The sequence below is a fragment of the Elaeis guineensis genome, chromosome 8 (genome assembly GCF_000442705.2).
Source record: "Elaeis guineensis isolate ETL-2024a chromosome 8, EG11, whole genome shotgun sequence".
Taxonomy (NCBI): Eukaryota; Viridiplantae; Streptophyta; class Magnoliopsida; order Arecales; family Arecaceae; genus Elaeis; species Elaeis guineensis.
Window position 1 is genome coordinate 137,433,005 of NC_026000.2, and position 15,995 is coordinate 137,448,999.

At 37.2% G+C, this 15,995-nt stretch overlaps 1 protein-coding gene across 3 annotated transcripts; it reads right to left on the bottom strand.

The window, feature by feature from the left end:
* Positions 1-2,512: 2,512 nt before the first annotated feature.
* On the bottom strand, positions 2,513-15,131 carry LOC105049426 (nonsense-mediated mRNA decay factor SMG7). 3 transcript variants are annotated; one of them, XM_073261537.1, is made up of 8 exons: positions 14,957-15,131; positions 14,238-14,338; positions 8,996-9,601; positions 8,758-8,880; positions 7,629-7,861; positions 5,566-7,496; positions 5,279-5,415; positions 2,513-3,065 (listed from the first exon to the last, which is right to left on the bottom strand). In XM_073261537.1, exons 2-6 carry the CDS (start codon positions 14,307-14,309, stop codon positions 5,582-5,584), a joined length of 2,949 nt encoding a protein of 982 aa, XP_073117638.1. In that variant the 5' UTR covers positions 14,310-14,338; positions 14,957-15,131; the 3' UTR covers positions 2,513-3,065; positions 5,279-5,415; positions 5,566-5,581. The 3 variants fall into 3 exon arrangements, with proteins under 3 accessions (XP_073117638.1, XP_073117639.1, XP_073117640.1); XM_073261538.1 differs by lacking the exon at positions 14,957-15,131 and adding an exon at positions 14,502-14,619; XM_073261539.1 differs by lacking the exons at positions 14,238-14,338; positions 14,957-15,131 and having other exon boundaries at positions 8,996-9,257; positions 9,367-9,503.
* Between the last annotated feature and the right edge of the window lie 864 nt (positions 15,132-15,995).

Below are 15,995 nucleotides of genomic sequence, written 5' to 3' on the forward strand. Positions count from 1 at the left end.
TCGCACGGTCACGACCACCATTATAGCCAACTTACCATGGCTCTATCGTAGTTGGCCTCGCCGCTTGGACGGATGCCATATGCATGCGGTTCAACGCCTGGCACCGTAGCTGCCACAGCTACCTTCGCATGTCTCTGCCTCTGCCGGAATGGTCACTCAGAAGAATGTTGTGTGCATGTGTTTCGATATCTGGCGGTGCCATAGCCGCCTTCGCATGACTCTACCCCACAACCGGACCAGCTACACGGACGGATGCCGCCACAATGTTCCCCGCCTCTCAAACAGATGCCACTTGCCACAGAGACGCCGCCAAAAGCTGCCTTCGTGCATCTTTGCCGCCACCTATATGCCTGTCGGCACCACTACTTGAACGAACGCCACATGCACATGATCTGACGTCAGGCTCCACGGCAGTCGGCCTCGCTGCTGGTACCAACACCGCACCCATATGGTTCGACATTCGATGCTGCCACCGCCACAACTGCCCTCGCGCACCTCTGCCGCCACCGAGACAATCGCCGGCCCCACCACTTAGATGGACACCATGTGCATGTGATTCAACATCCAGCGGTGCTGCAGTTGCCATGTCGCGACTCTTTGGATTTGAATCCAATGACTTGTCCCGCTTCAGAATCATCGTATTTCCTACTATCGTATTGAAAAGATTAAATTAAATTATATTTAAAAATTAAAAAAATTAATTAAAAAAATTTAAATATAAAAATTATATAAAAATATTTATGAAACTTAAAAGATAAAAAATATTATTTATTGTATATGGGTAATGATGTAGCATAGGTGATGACGTAACATATAGATGTTGATGTGGCACTTGACTCAATGGTTGAATATTTTTAAAAAATTTAGTTTATGTCATGTCATCATTCATGCCACATCATTATATATGTACCACGTCATCTATGCCACAACACTCTGAGTGTTGACATGTCACCCGATGATTAGATACTTTCGAGAAAAATTCTATATCAGATACCACGTTATCATCCATGCCATGTTATCACGCATGTGCCATGCCATCCATGCCACATCACCTATGGGTGATGACGTGTCGCTTTGTGATTAGGTAATTTCAAAAAATTTTCACATCAGATGCCACGTTATCACCGATGCCACATCATCATGCATATGCCTCATCATCTATAAGTGCCGACATGTTATTTGATGATAGGATACTTTTGAAAAAATTCTACATCAGATGTCTCGTAATCATCCATGCCATATCATCAAAATAAAAATTTCCATCCGTTATGTCATGTCATCACTCGTACGCTATGTCATCTATGCCATGCCATCTTCATCAGACATTTTTCGTCACGTAAGCACCGGTTATCGTCAACTGGAATTTTTGATGAGAGAAAGTGGTCGGAATCCAGATAAAGGACCACATTAAAATGGTTCAGAAAGTACAAGAACTAAACTTTAGCTTTTTATAATTTAAAGACTATTTAAAAAATTCAACTTAGCTCAGGATTCAGGAATCTAATTTATCCAAAAAAGTATTTTACTTTAACCTATCTATTTCAAGACCCAAATGATGAAATTTGATCATGGTTACTTGATAGATCATGCCTTCATAGGGCAGCATAATATCATAAAACTTGAAAACTTATCCAATTTCAAAAAAAATACCTCAATTGAATATCATACTAGCAAGATAGGGCCTCTAAAAATTTAACGCATAATTTGACATCGCAATATTACGACAGGTCTCACTCTTGAATCTCATTCAACCTTTCTTATGGTGGCTAAAGTGGTCTATGTCCAATCTAACAACCTTCTAGATTGAGACTCTCCCTACTTAAGGGATTTAGGTCCTATTTTTGATGGGAAGCTAACTCTTTTGGTCGATCCAAAAAGGACTCAATCATCCCATTCCCAGTTTATGAGACGTTTCTCCCAGTGATGAGTCCTCATCTGGTGATCTTTCCTGCTTTACCTAGACCAATAGAAATCAAGGTCCTGGCCGGAGCAGTATGTACATTCCTTCGACAGAAATCCTAGCACTGTCCCATTGATAAAATCCTTCCACACACCAAAAGTATCTTAAAGCTGGTTGCAGCCGAAGTTGGGTTTTTCTGCGGTGCATGCTTTGCACCACGGAGAGCTGTATGGCCACCACGTCATCCGAATGCAAAGACGAAAGGCTCTCGAACATCCAGGGAAAGCGCTGCTATTAAGCTCAAGCCAATGACTTGCTATGGTCTCCATGCTTGGGTACCAAGGAACATGTTCAGGACATTTTTCCCCTCTATCGCAGCAGATTCTCTCCCCTGGCTCGCAACAGTTTGCAAGTGTTCCCTCATTGCCCAATTGCAGCAAATCAGCTAAAAGAATAATAACCGGAAAAAATCAAGCACCGAACAATGGGGCACCTTGTTGACATCCCCGTATATATCAACACAGCCAACTCGTGCCAAAACAGGCAGGAACCCTTACAAACTAGTTGACCTACCAAAATAAAAATAAAACTGAACATGGACATAAAGAAACATTTAGGTACGTAAAACGATAGTATATCAATTATCAAACTTCCACGAGACAATCGGGGAAACATGAAGCAAATAGAAAAGCTTTGATGGTCTAGCTTCCAGAGCATATAGGTTCAGCGCTTAAGAAACTACATCTATTAGTATGACTATTGCTAGCAATAAAACGAACATAAATTGTTTTACTCGCATGTGCAGCCATGCTTTCCATCATACTTCAATTCCAATCCAATTTGGATGGCGCCATCACTTATCAGCCTCCTTTGCACCTCTACGACATGCATCCATTCAGGTCCGACGGGTAGTCTAACTTCTATAATGACCAGCCACTTTCACTACCAAAACAAGAGAGAGAGCATTCTCTGATCAGCATCTGAATAATCAGAGAATGTACCATAGAACAACGAAGCACCCAAACTGCTGTTCCTCAGGTTCATGCTAGAAGGATCCACGCTTACAATTGCTGAACCAAGCGACAAACCAGGGATATTGGTAACTCTTCAAGATCTCCCACCAGTCACCCTAAACGATCTTCATGTCTGGAAGGCTTGGCACACTCTGGCATAAAGACAGAGAGCATAGTCAATACTGATGGAGTCCGTAACCAATGAGAGAAAAAAGGGAATTATCTTACACAACATGGACATGATCAGATAAAACAAATAAGTGATATTGTTCAAATGAGGAATGGTTCAATCAGATTGTACTATTTACACCATACACCTAATGAGATGCGTGGTATTTCTGAGCATAGGCCTTTGTTGCTCAGATGTATAAATCAATGCTCTTTCACCTTGGTACTGGATTACCTTTTCTTGAACACATGGTTCTGGATAATGAAAATCATCATTTTGCTTCTTTTTATTCATGTGGCTATGATCTTGAACGATGTAACAAGACCGGAAAACATTTTATATATATATATATATATATATATATATAAAGAAGCTTGGATATCTGCACGTGGACAAAAAAGGAAAGATTTTTTTTCTTTTGAAAATGCTTCAACGCACCACCAACCTACCAGATCCATGCATCTTACTCCATCCATGCAACTCCACCATTACTTTCCTAGACTCCCACACATGATTATTGCACAAGACCCAACATAAACAATAAAAAATAAATTACGCTTGTCAAGTACTTAAAGTCAATCAACAACCGAGCTAATAAATCCCTCTCAATTCTAGTTTTGATGCAACTAATACCCACATTTCCTCATAATAAGCTAAATTATCTTGTCATCTAAAACTGTTTGCAATGTAGTTTCAAACCATGGTTAAGATGCCATGACATGATGCCTTCCTTGTCCACAAAATCAATGCTTCTTATTGGACTTCAGCCTCTAAATATGGGTCTTGGTAGAAGTTTAATACTTCTTCATATAATAAATCTAAAATATCTTTTATAATCTTTCATTCCTATATTTGAAACTATGGCTGGTTTCAATTTATAACAACCATTCCATGGCTAAAATGCATGTGAGTGTATTCTTGCTGTTTAGTAATAGTCTCAAAATATACAATGGTTACCATATTCACCATGTTCTCTATACAAGATTCTTTTTCTGATTCTTTTACAATCTCATGGTTACCATTCAATAATAGGCATGTATGAGTAAATAGATTGCTAATATTGCATTATAAACCTAAAACTTACAGTGTAATTATTCTATTTAAATGCTGTGCTGATGAAAGGTACTGGATATCCTCAATGAAGGATGCAAACTTGATTAGAGGCCAACTACTGAGCGACATTAGTACATACCACAGCAAACCAAGCAGAGAAAAGAGACTACATCGTTAACAAATCATAAATGCATCCATCCAGGATCTGAATGAAGTCAGATAATCATTTTATATTCCTAAAAAGCTTTAATTTTATACAAAGTGTCCTTTCCTGATATTATCATATAAGAGGACTACTTTGTTTAGCTCCAACCAACATTGCAATTCTAATATTTCTACATTTTACCAAAGCTATCCTTTCATTTGCTTGTGCATTTACTTTGCTTTTTTAGACTTGTCTAAAACTCAAGTCTTACCAATATTTGCATATAGTTGAAGTTTTTACCCTTGAACAAATTAATCATAAGTTAACAACTTAACAAGTTGCACCACCCTGCAAGTAGAAATTCAAAGAAAGCACCCAAAGACAACAGACAGACTGTTCTGCTATATATTTAAAATGCTAATATGTTTGCTGAGAACAGTTCACCACTGTAGGATGTCGAACATAAATTTTGAATTGCAAATAAGCACCCAAGGTCTGATATGGTCAAGATGTGTAGTAGGTAGGGGGTCACAAAAAAGAATTGCAGTGCAGAGATGTGGAGGGATGACCAGCAGCAACTTCAGAGTAAAATAAAAGCAATGAGCACTTCCTAACATAAGGCACAATAAACAGATAGAAAAAAGATGGTGAAGTGCTTGGTTTGTTTTCTTTTGTCTATAGAGATAGTAGTTTCTTACAAGAAACATGAAAATTGGTGATCGGAACAACTTTAGCGAATGGAGGGCACATGCTTCTTGGTTCTGTTTCTTTTTACATTAATTCAATATCCTGACAAGTCAATATAATTGATGATGTAAAGAAAATCAGGTTAATATGCTCTTAGTGCAGGAGCTCTGCAGCCTATAAAGAACTTGCATACTCTTTAGCATATTGTGCTTAATAAGTAACCATATTAATTACTAACATTTTGATATATCAGCATTACAGGAAAAGAAATCTTACTAATTATGGGAGATTGTTAGAGCTTTTATGATTACCAATTTCAGAAGCAAGCACCCGCTATACTCCCAAGGCCACCTTTCTTCCACTAACCACTGGAAGAGTGGCAATAGCAGCAGCCAAAGTCGACAAGCTCCAAGCTACAGGCAACCCACGGCGACAAATCCTCAACAGCCTAGAATACAAGTCTGATTAAAATGAGTTTAACTTCTAATTGTTCTCAAAACTAGAACCAAAAAAAAAAAGTACAAGATGATATCACAACTGCACGCCAAATACCAATATCATAGTTCCTTAGAAATTAAATTATGCAATGGAATATTACCATTTATCCTTTCGAATTACACAAAGAAACGGCTAGACCATAAAGATTGTGCTTGATACTGCTCTGGCAGCAGAGCAGACTGCTGACTTGCTTGGGGAAGCTGCTGTTCTGCGTGCAACTTCAAATGCTCAAAGAGCTGGAAATCTTGCCACTTCTTCTCATACGTCATCTCAGTCTGAGCTGCACGAGTTTGTTTTCCAGGAAAAGGAAAGCCAATATCACCAGTTCTACTGTTGCTATTACTAGCAGTGACTTGTGGATACATATGTGCAGCGCGATTGATGGAATTTTCCATCCCCAAGCCAGTTGTTGATAATGTCTCATATCCATCTAGCCAGCTATAGTCATCCATCTGAGGCTGTCGTTCCTTGATAATAAATTTAGTATTGGAGTCTTCCAGTTGCTTAGCAGCGTTCTTGCTAAATCCAGGTGGCGGTCCAAAGTGCCTAGCAGGCCGGCTTACAGGGCTTTTCCTTGGAGCTGGCAGAGCTGCTGAGACTTTCATATTCAGACCATTAGAAGTTGCTCCTAAAGACACTATGGAATCAGCTTCTGCTGGTATAACAGCTTCACCAGCCCTTATATGACCAGATAACATAGTGCTGGAGCTAGTGCTGAGATTGGTAGTTGCAGAAAGTGATGGAAAGAATGTAGCAGAACTACTCGGGCCATTTAGCAGATCTGGATTGGTGCATAATTCATTTTTAGCAAAATTCAAACTCTTCAGCCCACCAACAGATGATTCATGATACATAGACCACCTTGAAGTGCTTTGAGTGATATGCTGAGCAGGTGGCTGAGAAACACCACACACAGTTATTGGTGGTTGCAAAATGCCATTTAGAGAAGCTGACATCTGAATATTACTGAAAGCAGCAGAAAGCGAGCCACCATTAGTTGTCTGGTCACCTTTGAAGGAACTTTGTACAGGTTGAATATATTCAAAAGCAGTTGACTCTGAAGCACTCATGTTGGTGTCCTTTTCGGCAGCCATAGGCTTGAAAACAATTACTTCATCTTCTTCTTCTCCATCCACAAATAGCTTCCCCCAAGATTGTTTGGCTTGCAGATTAGCTGTATTTGATTGCATCATTCCTGTATTCCCAACTGGTCTTATTATTTGGAAATCATCTGACCCACATACATCTAAATCTTCACATGCAGCAGCCTTTGTACCTATCATAAATTTATTCTGTTTTGAGTCATAATAAATTTCCTGCTGACCAATTCGAACAATATTCATAAGAGCCCGACCTGCTGCAAGAATCCTTTTTACACGAGCACTTTTCTCCTTGTTGCTCACGTCATTTTCAAGTGCATACTTCCTTGAAAAGTCCAAAATGAGTTGTGCTGGCGCTAAAGGTGAAAACCCTCTCAACTCAAAGTCCTCCCATAATGCAAGCCTGTTACCTCTTTCCCCATCATCATACCAGCTCATTTCAAAAAAGCAGGTTTTGTCCTTATCACGATCAACAAGCCCAGTCAGCATTAGTTTGTTCATCAGTGAGACACACTGATTCCAAAAGAATGACCTTGCAGTGGCCTGTTTTTCTTCAATATCAATGCCATTTGCAATATCTAAATGGCATGCAAGCCACTCCATGAAAACCAGAATAGCTGGCAGAAGATAACTGGATGCAGCATCAAGCAACTCTGTGCATCTTTTTATTATGTGTCCCACAAAATCAAAGGCAGCTGTAAATGCATTTTCAAGCAACACTTTACGCTGCAAAATTTCAGCATATGATTGGCCTTCAGAATCTCTCTTTGCATTATGAACTGAGAATATGACAATGGCAATAAGCCTCACGATGACCTGTCCATTTTCCGCAGCATCTTGACCAAAATTTAGGTGCTCCTCAGGTCCAGAAGAAAGAAGCTCGAGAAGATCCCTGATGACCAGAGCAAATACTTCTCCAAAAGTTTCCAAGCTGTTAATTGCACCAGATAAGTGTTTAAACAAGTGATAAAAATAGTGTTAACAAAATTTGATGAAAATAATCAGAGAAAATTGTTTCAACATTTCTGAATTCAATGTTGAAGTGAATCATGAATAAAAATACCTTGTCCTTGTGAAAAGGATGCCATTAAGTCGAACAAATCGGGTGGAAAAAGATTTAAGAACCTCTGGGGTACTAAGTTCTAGTTCTTTTGCAAGAGCATGTTCTACTTTTGTCTCCTTTGCCAAAGGCCTGAAATCTCCTCGTCCTCTTCCTTTCCCAGTCACTCGACTAGGCAACGCCCTAGCAGAAGAAAGTCTGGAATTACCAGGAAGCTGGGAGTAATTTTGGCGGTTCTGCAAGAAATTGTTGCCAACATCAACTGAGTTCAACAAATGACTAAGCAAGTCTAAATGAGAAGGTCAACAAGAGAAACACAAACACAAAAAGCAGATTATCAATTCTGTATGTAGACTAATAGAAACAATGAGATAGCTATCTTGTTATAGGTTACTGGACGGTGCAAAAAATTAATAATATGCCAAGATCAAATGATAAAGATATCCATGTCCTATCCAGATCAGCAGTAACAATACATGGCATGCCAAAACTTTGCACCATTACACTTTGCAACCACTCTCAGCATTACCCAAAAATTTTCACCTAAGTATCCATGACTGAGCATTTTCAGAAAGCAGCACTACAATCAGAAGCTCATGTTCTGCACACGCACACTATGGCTGCAGTTTAGATACACTGCAAGGTGGAAACTGAATCTCCATTCCAAGCCTGTTCGCAATACACCACAGACTTTGACATTCACACAGCATGAAATAGTTACTTTTCAACATATGCTTAACAAGTGATGGCCAACACAAATCTCAAAGCCCATGGTGTATTGAAGGCAGGCCTGAAGTGAAAACCTAGTTTCCACTTCACAGCAGGCCTAAAAGCACAACACACTATGGATTTTGTTAAATAAATAGACCAAGTATTTAACCGTTAGCTTCATATTTAAAATGTCAAAAATGGGTATACAAACCCATGATGTTTTAAAGCATTAAAGCACAGGATAAGAAGCATAAAAGAATTAGCTTAAGGAGAAGCTCCCTTTCCACCCCTTCTTAATCTCCAATCACAATATAATGTTCACAGAGGGCAGACATTCTCAAAAACAATTAATAACAATAATAATAATTGAAATTGAAAAAAAAAAAATCATTGCTTGGCAGTTAGATAGAGGTATCAATACCTTTTCAAATGCAATAATCAAATTGTCCCTGGCCGTTAAGAAAGGACTAATCGCTGCCAAGCTCCGAAAATACCAATAGAGTGCCAGCAAATCATCAACAGAATATGATGCAAGTAGTGCAAGCTGACATTTGAGCACAAAAGAATATAGTCAGAACCATATTCAAGACATGCTTTGAATGATATACACAAACTATACATGAATCATATATAAAATCAAGAAAATAATTAATACCCACCTGATGATGTGGATTGCCACTTGAAGGCCAAAGAGAAGCAGCCTGCATGTAGTAACCAGAAGCTGCTGCATAATCTCGACTGACAGAGTCCCCTTCTCCATACAATCCCTTGTAACGAGCAAGATCACCCAAATATATTAAACAGCGGTGACAAGAGATCAGCCCTTTCTTCATTTCAAAAGATTTCTTTTCATCCTTTGACAGTGTAATTTGGTATTCAGGAGCCTCAGAAAAACAATCCATAGGCAAGCCATATTTTGCTCTGATTTTAAGCATTAAATCATGATAAAATCCAGTTGCTTCTGAAAGAAAACCTTTAAAAATAGCACAGATTTTTTTTATTCGATCAGGATGAGGAGGACTCTTCCCACCTTGCAATGTGCTTACTCCACCTCTCAATGCTGCATTATTAATGTGTGCTCGGAACTCCTCAATCCTCCTGTGGTGTAATTGCCATAAAACATGCTCTATCTCATGCTTTTCAGAGAATTCATGATCTTGAAGAATTATGGCCTCACAGTTTTCACGCATTTGAAGCCATGCATTGAGATCTGAAGGAGCTTTCAACTTTGCTGACTTCCTCAATCGATTCTCCAATTCAATATTCTGTGACAAAAAGAAATCAGAAATTTTGATATTGCATACGAAACACAAGGATCCATCATCAAAGGACAGTTAAGAAATATTTTTCGCCTTATCTTTCCTATGAGCAGTGCAAGTGTAGTTTGCAAATGCACTAATGTGAAATCATAGGTATTCTACACAACCACAACAGGTAGGAAGCATCAGATATGCACAGATAAAGATCTAACTCCAAAGAGAGAATTGACTAGTATCGAAGAAAAAAGCAATAGAAAAATCAAATTTCCAATTAGTATATTTAGTCACACCTAAACATTAAGAATCTAGATCACAGCTTCAATGAATGTCAGAGCAGCATACTAATAGCAGTAGTAATAAAAGAATTTCAGGTACTGTAAAATTTCGGAAATGTTTTAAATGATACAGGTGTGCAACACTGATACAATACTGGTAAAACATTCATAAGGCACTGAAAGATGTTGACTGAGACCATGTTGTCATATGAGAGGTGTTGCCAGCTTTCAAGTCCACAAACAGATTCTTATACATAACTTCAAACACAGTGGCATTTTAGACACTAAAAATAATAATTCATAAAATATGAATATTTAAAAATATTTGTAATGTAAAGAATGAATACTTTGAACTGACATAAAATTATCAAAACTGACGAGAAAAAGGATAGCTAGAAAATATACACAAAGTTATTGTCCTAACATCCCATATGAACTGTCTAAATTATTATTTCCACTGCATATAATATTTCCACTTGTTTGAGTGCTTATCTATTCTTTAACGTTTTAAATTCATCATTAAACATACATTCAAAACCAAAATCATATCTCCATGCAACAATGCAACAAAGATTCCTAATTTTGTGATTTGGTAGAAGAGAAAAAAAATTGCTACAAGAACAATATCATAGAAAACAAGAGAGGTTCCATCTAGGGGCCAAGCAAGAAGGCAGGAATCCATATCCACCACTTCACAATGAAACACTCAATATGAGGTAACAGGCAGCTTGCTGCAGCATGTAGCATAGCCAGGCAAGATGAATATGCATCAGACAGACAGAACTATAAATCCAAGCACAGGTACTTCTCCAGATAGACGATGTGCCCCTCTAAAACCACTGCACCAAGTTCTGAGAAAACACTTCAACAATCAAGTCTGCAGAACTTCTTCAACATGACAACAATGGTAAGAGAGAGCATGCCACAAAGAAAGATGTCTAAAAAGAACAGATTAGGGAGTGTGTCTAGTTGCCAGAGTTCTCTAAAGCCACTAGATCCAAAGAAGAGTTAAAGAAACCATGAGGCAAAATTACATAATGACATTACTGAACAACATCCTAATTCATATGCTTAATCCAAAATCAATGGGCAAGATTCTCCAAGATCTCTTGTACCACTTGAATCTGTATTTTCACTCAAAAAAGTGCCTTCATGACACTTAATAAATATTATGACTTCAGACATTAAGGTGGTGTTTGGTGACCCAAATGGGATCACCACGGTGATCTAAGATCATCGATGATGTGAATTATGTGGTGATCTGATCCCCGGTGCTTTAAGATCACTACATTTGGATATCATGGTTTAGCGATTAAAGATCTCTAAATATTTACAAATAACCTGTTTGGTATTCCATAAGAATCCAAGATCACTGACCATATGATACCAAAACTACCCATGATATATTCCATAAAAATATATTTATTAATCACGTAAAATATAGTATAATAAAACACAATCATATAAAATATATTATAATAAAATATTAAATATATTTATTAATATGTTAATAATTAATATATTCTACAAAAATATTTTTTTGTAAGATACAACAATATATGTATTAGTCCAATAAATTATTAATCTTATAAAAATATATTAATTGTCATTATAGAATTAATATTTTTATTTATACTTATAATATATCATTTATTAATAGCAATATTTATTTTGATTAGAAGAATAAGGCAAATAGAAGTAATATATTAAATACTTTTATTATATAAATATAAAATGCAACAAGATATTTCTACTCTAATTTAAAATTATCACTGAATCATAATATGACAGTAATATGATTAATAATATATTATAATGTAATATATATCATAAATAAAATATATAATATCAATATAATATAATGTTAGATAATATTAATATAATATATTAACGGCATATTGATATATCAATTTTTCACTAAACTAAAAGATATTTTTGTCCTCAAATTTCAGCCCAAGATCACTGTCCGAGGGTGATCTTGGATTCCCAACCTCAAGAACAAATATCCATCACCGGATTGGGGGATGATTTGAGTGGAGATAATTTAAAATCACTACCACATAGAATCATTATGGTGCAACCAAATGCTGTGATCTTATCACCTCCATCCACATCACGCTTAATCTTGAATGGATCATCCGGTGCCAAATGTCTCATAAACATAGAACAATGTGAACTCTCCGATAGTCCTTTAATGGAAATTATGGAACAACTTATTGAAACAATTATTAACCATTTCACACCTAAAATAGGTTATCACACATAGAATTTGACAAAATTTCAAGATGAGAGGAATTGCCAAAATCAAACTTCTCCCCATATTTTAGAACCACCGAGCCAACAAAATTAATTCATTACACTTCATGGAAAAGAAGTAAAGGCGAAGGCCTAACATGAAAACACCCAAGATTCAAAAATCAAATACTGCATCATGAACTAATTCTAAGTGATATAGTGATCATGAACAACAAGTTGACAAAAATTAACCAGCAATGAAAGAAAACAAACAAATACTTGCAACCATAGGACATATCTTGTTTGTGTGCAAATTCTAGGTTTAACATGTCCGCATTATCTAATTTTGCATGCCTGGCCAGCAAACTTTTATTACCATTGATCAATTTATTATTATTGACCAAGACTAAGCTTCTGAGCTTGGTGATTAATTGAAGCAGAGACAGTATGGCACATTTAGCATTAAAACCAGTCTACCACCACATGACAAACTCCCAAATTGCTGATAGATTATCACATTTCCAGAACCCTACATAATGGTACCAACTCTGATGAATGACAGCAAAGATGATGCCTCACCAATGACAGCTCCCTCAGCTGAGAATTTGCTGATCTGGAACACAAGACCACTGCCCCAAGTTATATGATAAGATTAAGTCTGCTTAAGCTTCTTCTCTATCATCGTTTTTTTTTTAAAAAAAAAAAAAGCATGGTCAGCTTTGCACTTTTCGAATTAGATTATTGGGTTAAGATTAGAATTCCCAATGGCTCTGTCCACCACGAAATTCAAAAATTTTAATTTCTATTCTACATCAACCACTTGTTCAATTGGCAAGCAGACAACCAAAGAGATTTTGCACCATGTACATCAATCTCCTCACATCATTGGAAGATAAAAATATCACTAGCCAAAGATTTTTTCACCACATTACTCAAAAAAAAAAGGTTTAATTGTAAAAGATGTAGTGAATCACTGGGAATAGTCCCTTGCACTAAAGAGAAACTCAATATGGGCAGAGCCTCCGCTAATCAATTTGGATGCTTAAGATCATAAAGGATTATACCTCTACTAGCTAATCGATCTCTAGGTTCCTAGATGAAGAGAGGTCGATCTCATAATAGTCTAAATCCAAATTTTGATTTATTCAATGGAATTCAGTGCACTATATTAAGCTTTAATTAATGGACTAGGCAACAAGGTAACAAGCATAGCTTGTTACTGTACCCTGATACAAGGTAACAACAAGGCTGCAAGCAAACCAGCACAGCTTGTTGTGTGTCATGGCACCTACCAATGCTAGCGTTCATCCACCTACTCGCATCACACTGTATCAAGCATACATTTATACAATATCTCCTAAGCATCATGTCACATCCCAATTCATTCTTCCATTTACACTGTTGCATATGTACATTTTCTTGAACTTGCTTTTTCAGTTATAGTTTCCATTCTACTATTCCTTCCATCTTTTTTTTCTTTTGCTTTTAACTTTTTCCTTCATTCTCCTCTCTTTTTTTCCACCATATATCCTCTTCAGTTATGCTTTTTTCCACACACTGGAATCAGACATCCAAATTCAACTAGAAGTTCAGATCAACAACAGAAAAGTGATAACATTGTTCTAGAATTATAACCCGGTATAAAATAAGATCAGATTTCTGAATTTAATTCCAAGAAAAATTTGGTGCATCTATTCAAAACTGATAAGATTGTTATTTTTCCCAAATCTAAAGACCCATTTTAAAAATTACACCTGAGAAAAACATTGACATTAATATTCTCTCAAGTAAATCTTTGGTTCAATGAGACGTTTGTATCAATATTTTATCCTAAAAAGAGCGCAAAAACAGAGTGCAAAGATTGTGAAGTGGCATTACAAGAAAGTAAATTGTCCAATAAGCAGCTACTGGCTGCTGTAAATTGAAAAGAACAACCACGTTACAGTTCAATACAACCCACACCCAAAAAAGAATAATTCTTAATAAAATTAGTAGGTTGAAAGGTAAAGACCGCTAATGATAAATCAGAAACACTCGTCCATCACAAAACTAATAAATATTGATAACCCTGCCAATCATATGAAGAACCAAATCAACTATGACAAGGAAAAGATGGAAAACCAAGGTCTTACCTTATTGTAAAGACTTTGTACACGCTCCCGTAACGAGGGAGCAGATGAGTTATTTATTGGTATAGTCATCATCGATCACATGTGTGTCACAAGCACTTCCCCTGTAAAAAGATACACATTTTAAATCAACCAGCAGATACATAAAAAATCCAGGAAGGGAGAGGCACAGAGAGAGATATCAATAAAAGGCAATCATCAACATTTAATGTAGTCGAGAACAAAAAAAACTCCATCAATCGCTCCAAATAACAATTACTTTCCTACCTATAAAATAAATCGTGAGCAAAATCAATCGAGACTGATCCCGTCACATCTATAACGCCAAGAACAACGATCTACATGACGAACTCCCCCAACTAGAATCCGATCGACCCCCACATACATATAACCCAAATTCCACCCAAGAATTTTCCCAAATCCCAACCCTGATCTAACCCTAATGCACAAGACACAATCAATGCCACCGCCCGCAGGCAGCAAAATAGAACGGCCAGGCCAAGGAGAAGGGGGAAAAAACCTAAAAACCAAATCGAGACCAAAACACCCTCTCCATGAACAATTTCTTCGGATTAACAAAAGATCCCAGACGAACTCGAACCCCAAAAGCAAAGCCAAAGGCGAAACCAGTCCGATTTCTCTCAATCGATCAAGAATTACCAAACAAGAATCTATTCAAAAGGAAGGCAAAGTTACGAAAAACAAAAGGAAGAGATGATCACCTGACCCAAAAAGAGGGGAAGGAGGGAGAGGACGAGAGAGCGAAAGAGAATAAAGAGGCCGCGGGTTCGCTCGGCGTTAAATAGGGGTCGGTGAGACGCAAGAGAACCCCTGTTAAACAAGAATTCTAGTTGATATAAAATTAGGAGAGCTAAACCTCCCCGCTCCGGTACTCTCCCGGTTACCAACGCTGTCGTGGCGGTGAGGAGATGCCTTACCGAAACCAGACCCACCTTTAAACCCGCCAGTAATGCACCAATAATCAACTGCAACGTAGCAATCCCCTAAGGGCTAATGAAACTGGGGGTTGATGGCCATGCTCGCCTGCAACGATATTTTTATCGATCCGCGTAAAAATTTTATGCGATAACTGGAACCGGCCTCTGTTCGTTATCCAGTGAAGCCGAAGCTGGCTAGTACGGCCGCTCCGTAGTCAAATTCACTCAAACTCTACTTGGATTTAAAAAAAAAAAAATCCTCGTCTGCAATCCAATTCCTCAATGAGAAACTTTCTAGCAATTGTACTCCTGTTGGCCTGCGGTTCTCCTTTATGCTAAGGCCCAAGTGTCTATTTTTTTTTTTTTAAATCAAACTCGAGTGACAGAATACACATTCGAAAGTTTATATAACTACTCAAATTTATATATATTTTTAATAATATTATTTTTATTATAATATATATATTATTATAGATTAAAATTTAATTTCGAACTCGAACTCAATCTCAACTATGATTTGATTGATATTTAAATCAATATTAAATTTTATCTATTTTTCATCGAATCGAATTCGAATTAGAATATTAAAATTCAATCAATGTCGAACCAAATTTTGAATTCAAAATTTTGAATCAAATAAAACTTGAGCTTCCAACCATTCGATTCGGCTCAAATCGATTACACCCCTCCTTATTCATCAAACGTCGGGTAGTCCAGACAGGCAAGCGCTGCATGGACCTTGAATAGGATAAGATCTATGAATCTATGAGCACATGGATATCTTACAACGGGATATCAGGGCAAGACAATCTATGATGAGAGG

What these genes read in the sequence shown, in the direction of transcription:
- LOC105049426 (XM_073261537.1), bottom strand. Translation starts at nt 14,309, where the DNA reads ATGATGACTATACCAATAAATAACTCATCTGCTCCCTCGTTACGGGAG. An exon ending in TACAAAGTCTTTACAATAAG is followed by an intron (nt 9,602 to 14,237) that starts GTAAGACCTTGG and finishes TTTTTGTCACAG; the next exon opens with AATATTGAATTGGAGAATCG. An exon ending in GTGGCAATCCACATCATCAG is followed by an intron (nt 8,881 to 8,995) that starts GTGGGTATTAAT and finishes CTCAAATGTCAG; the next exon opens with CTTGCACTACTTGCATCATA.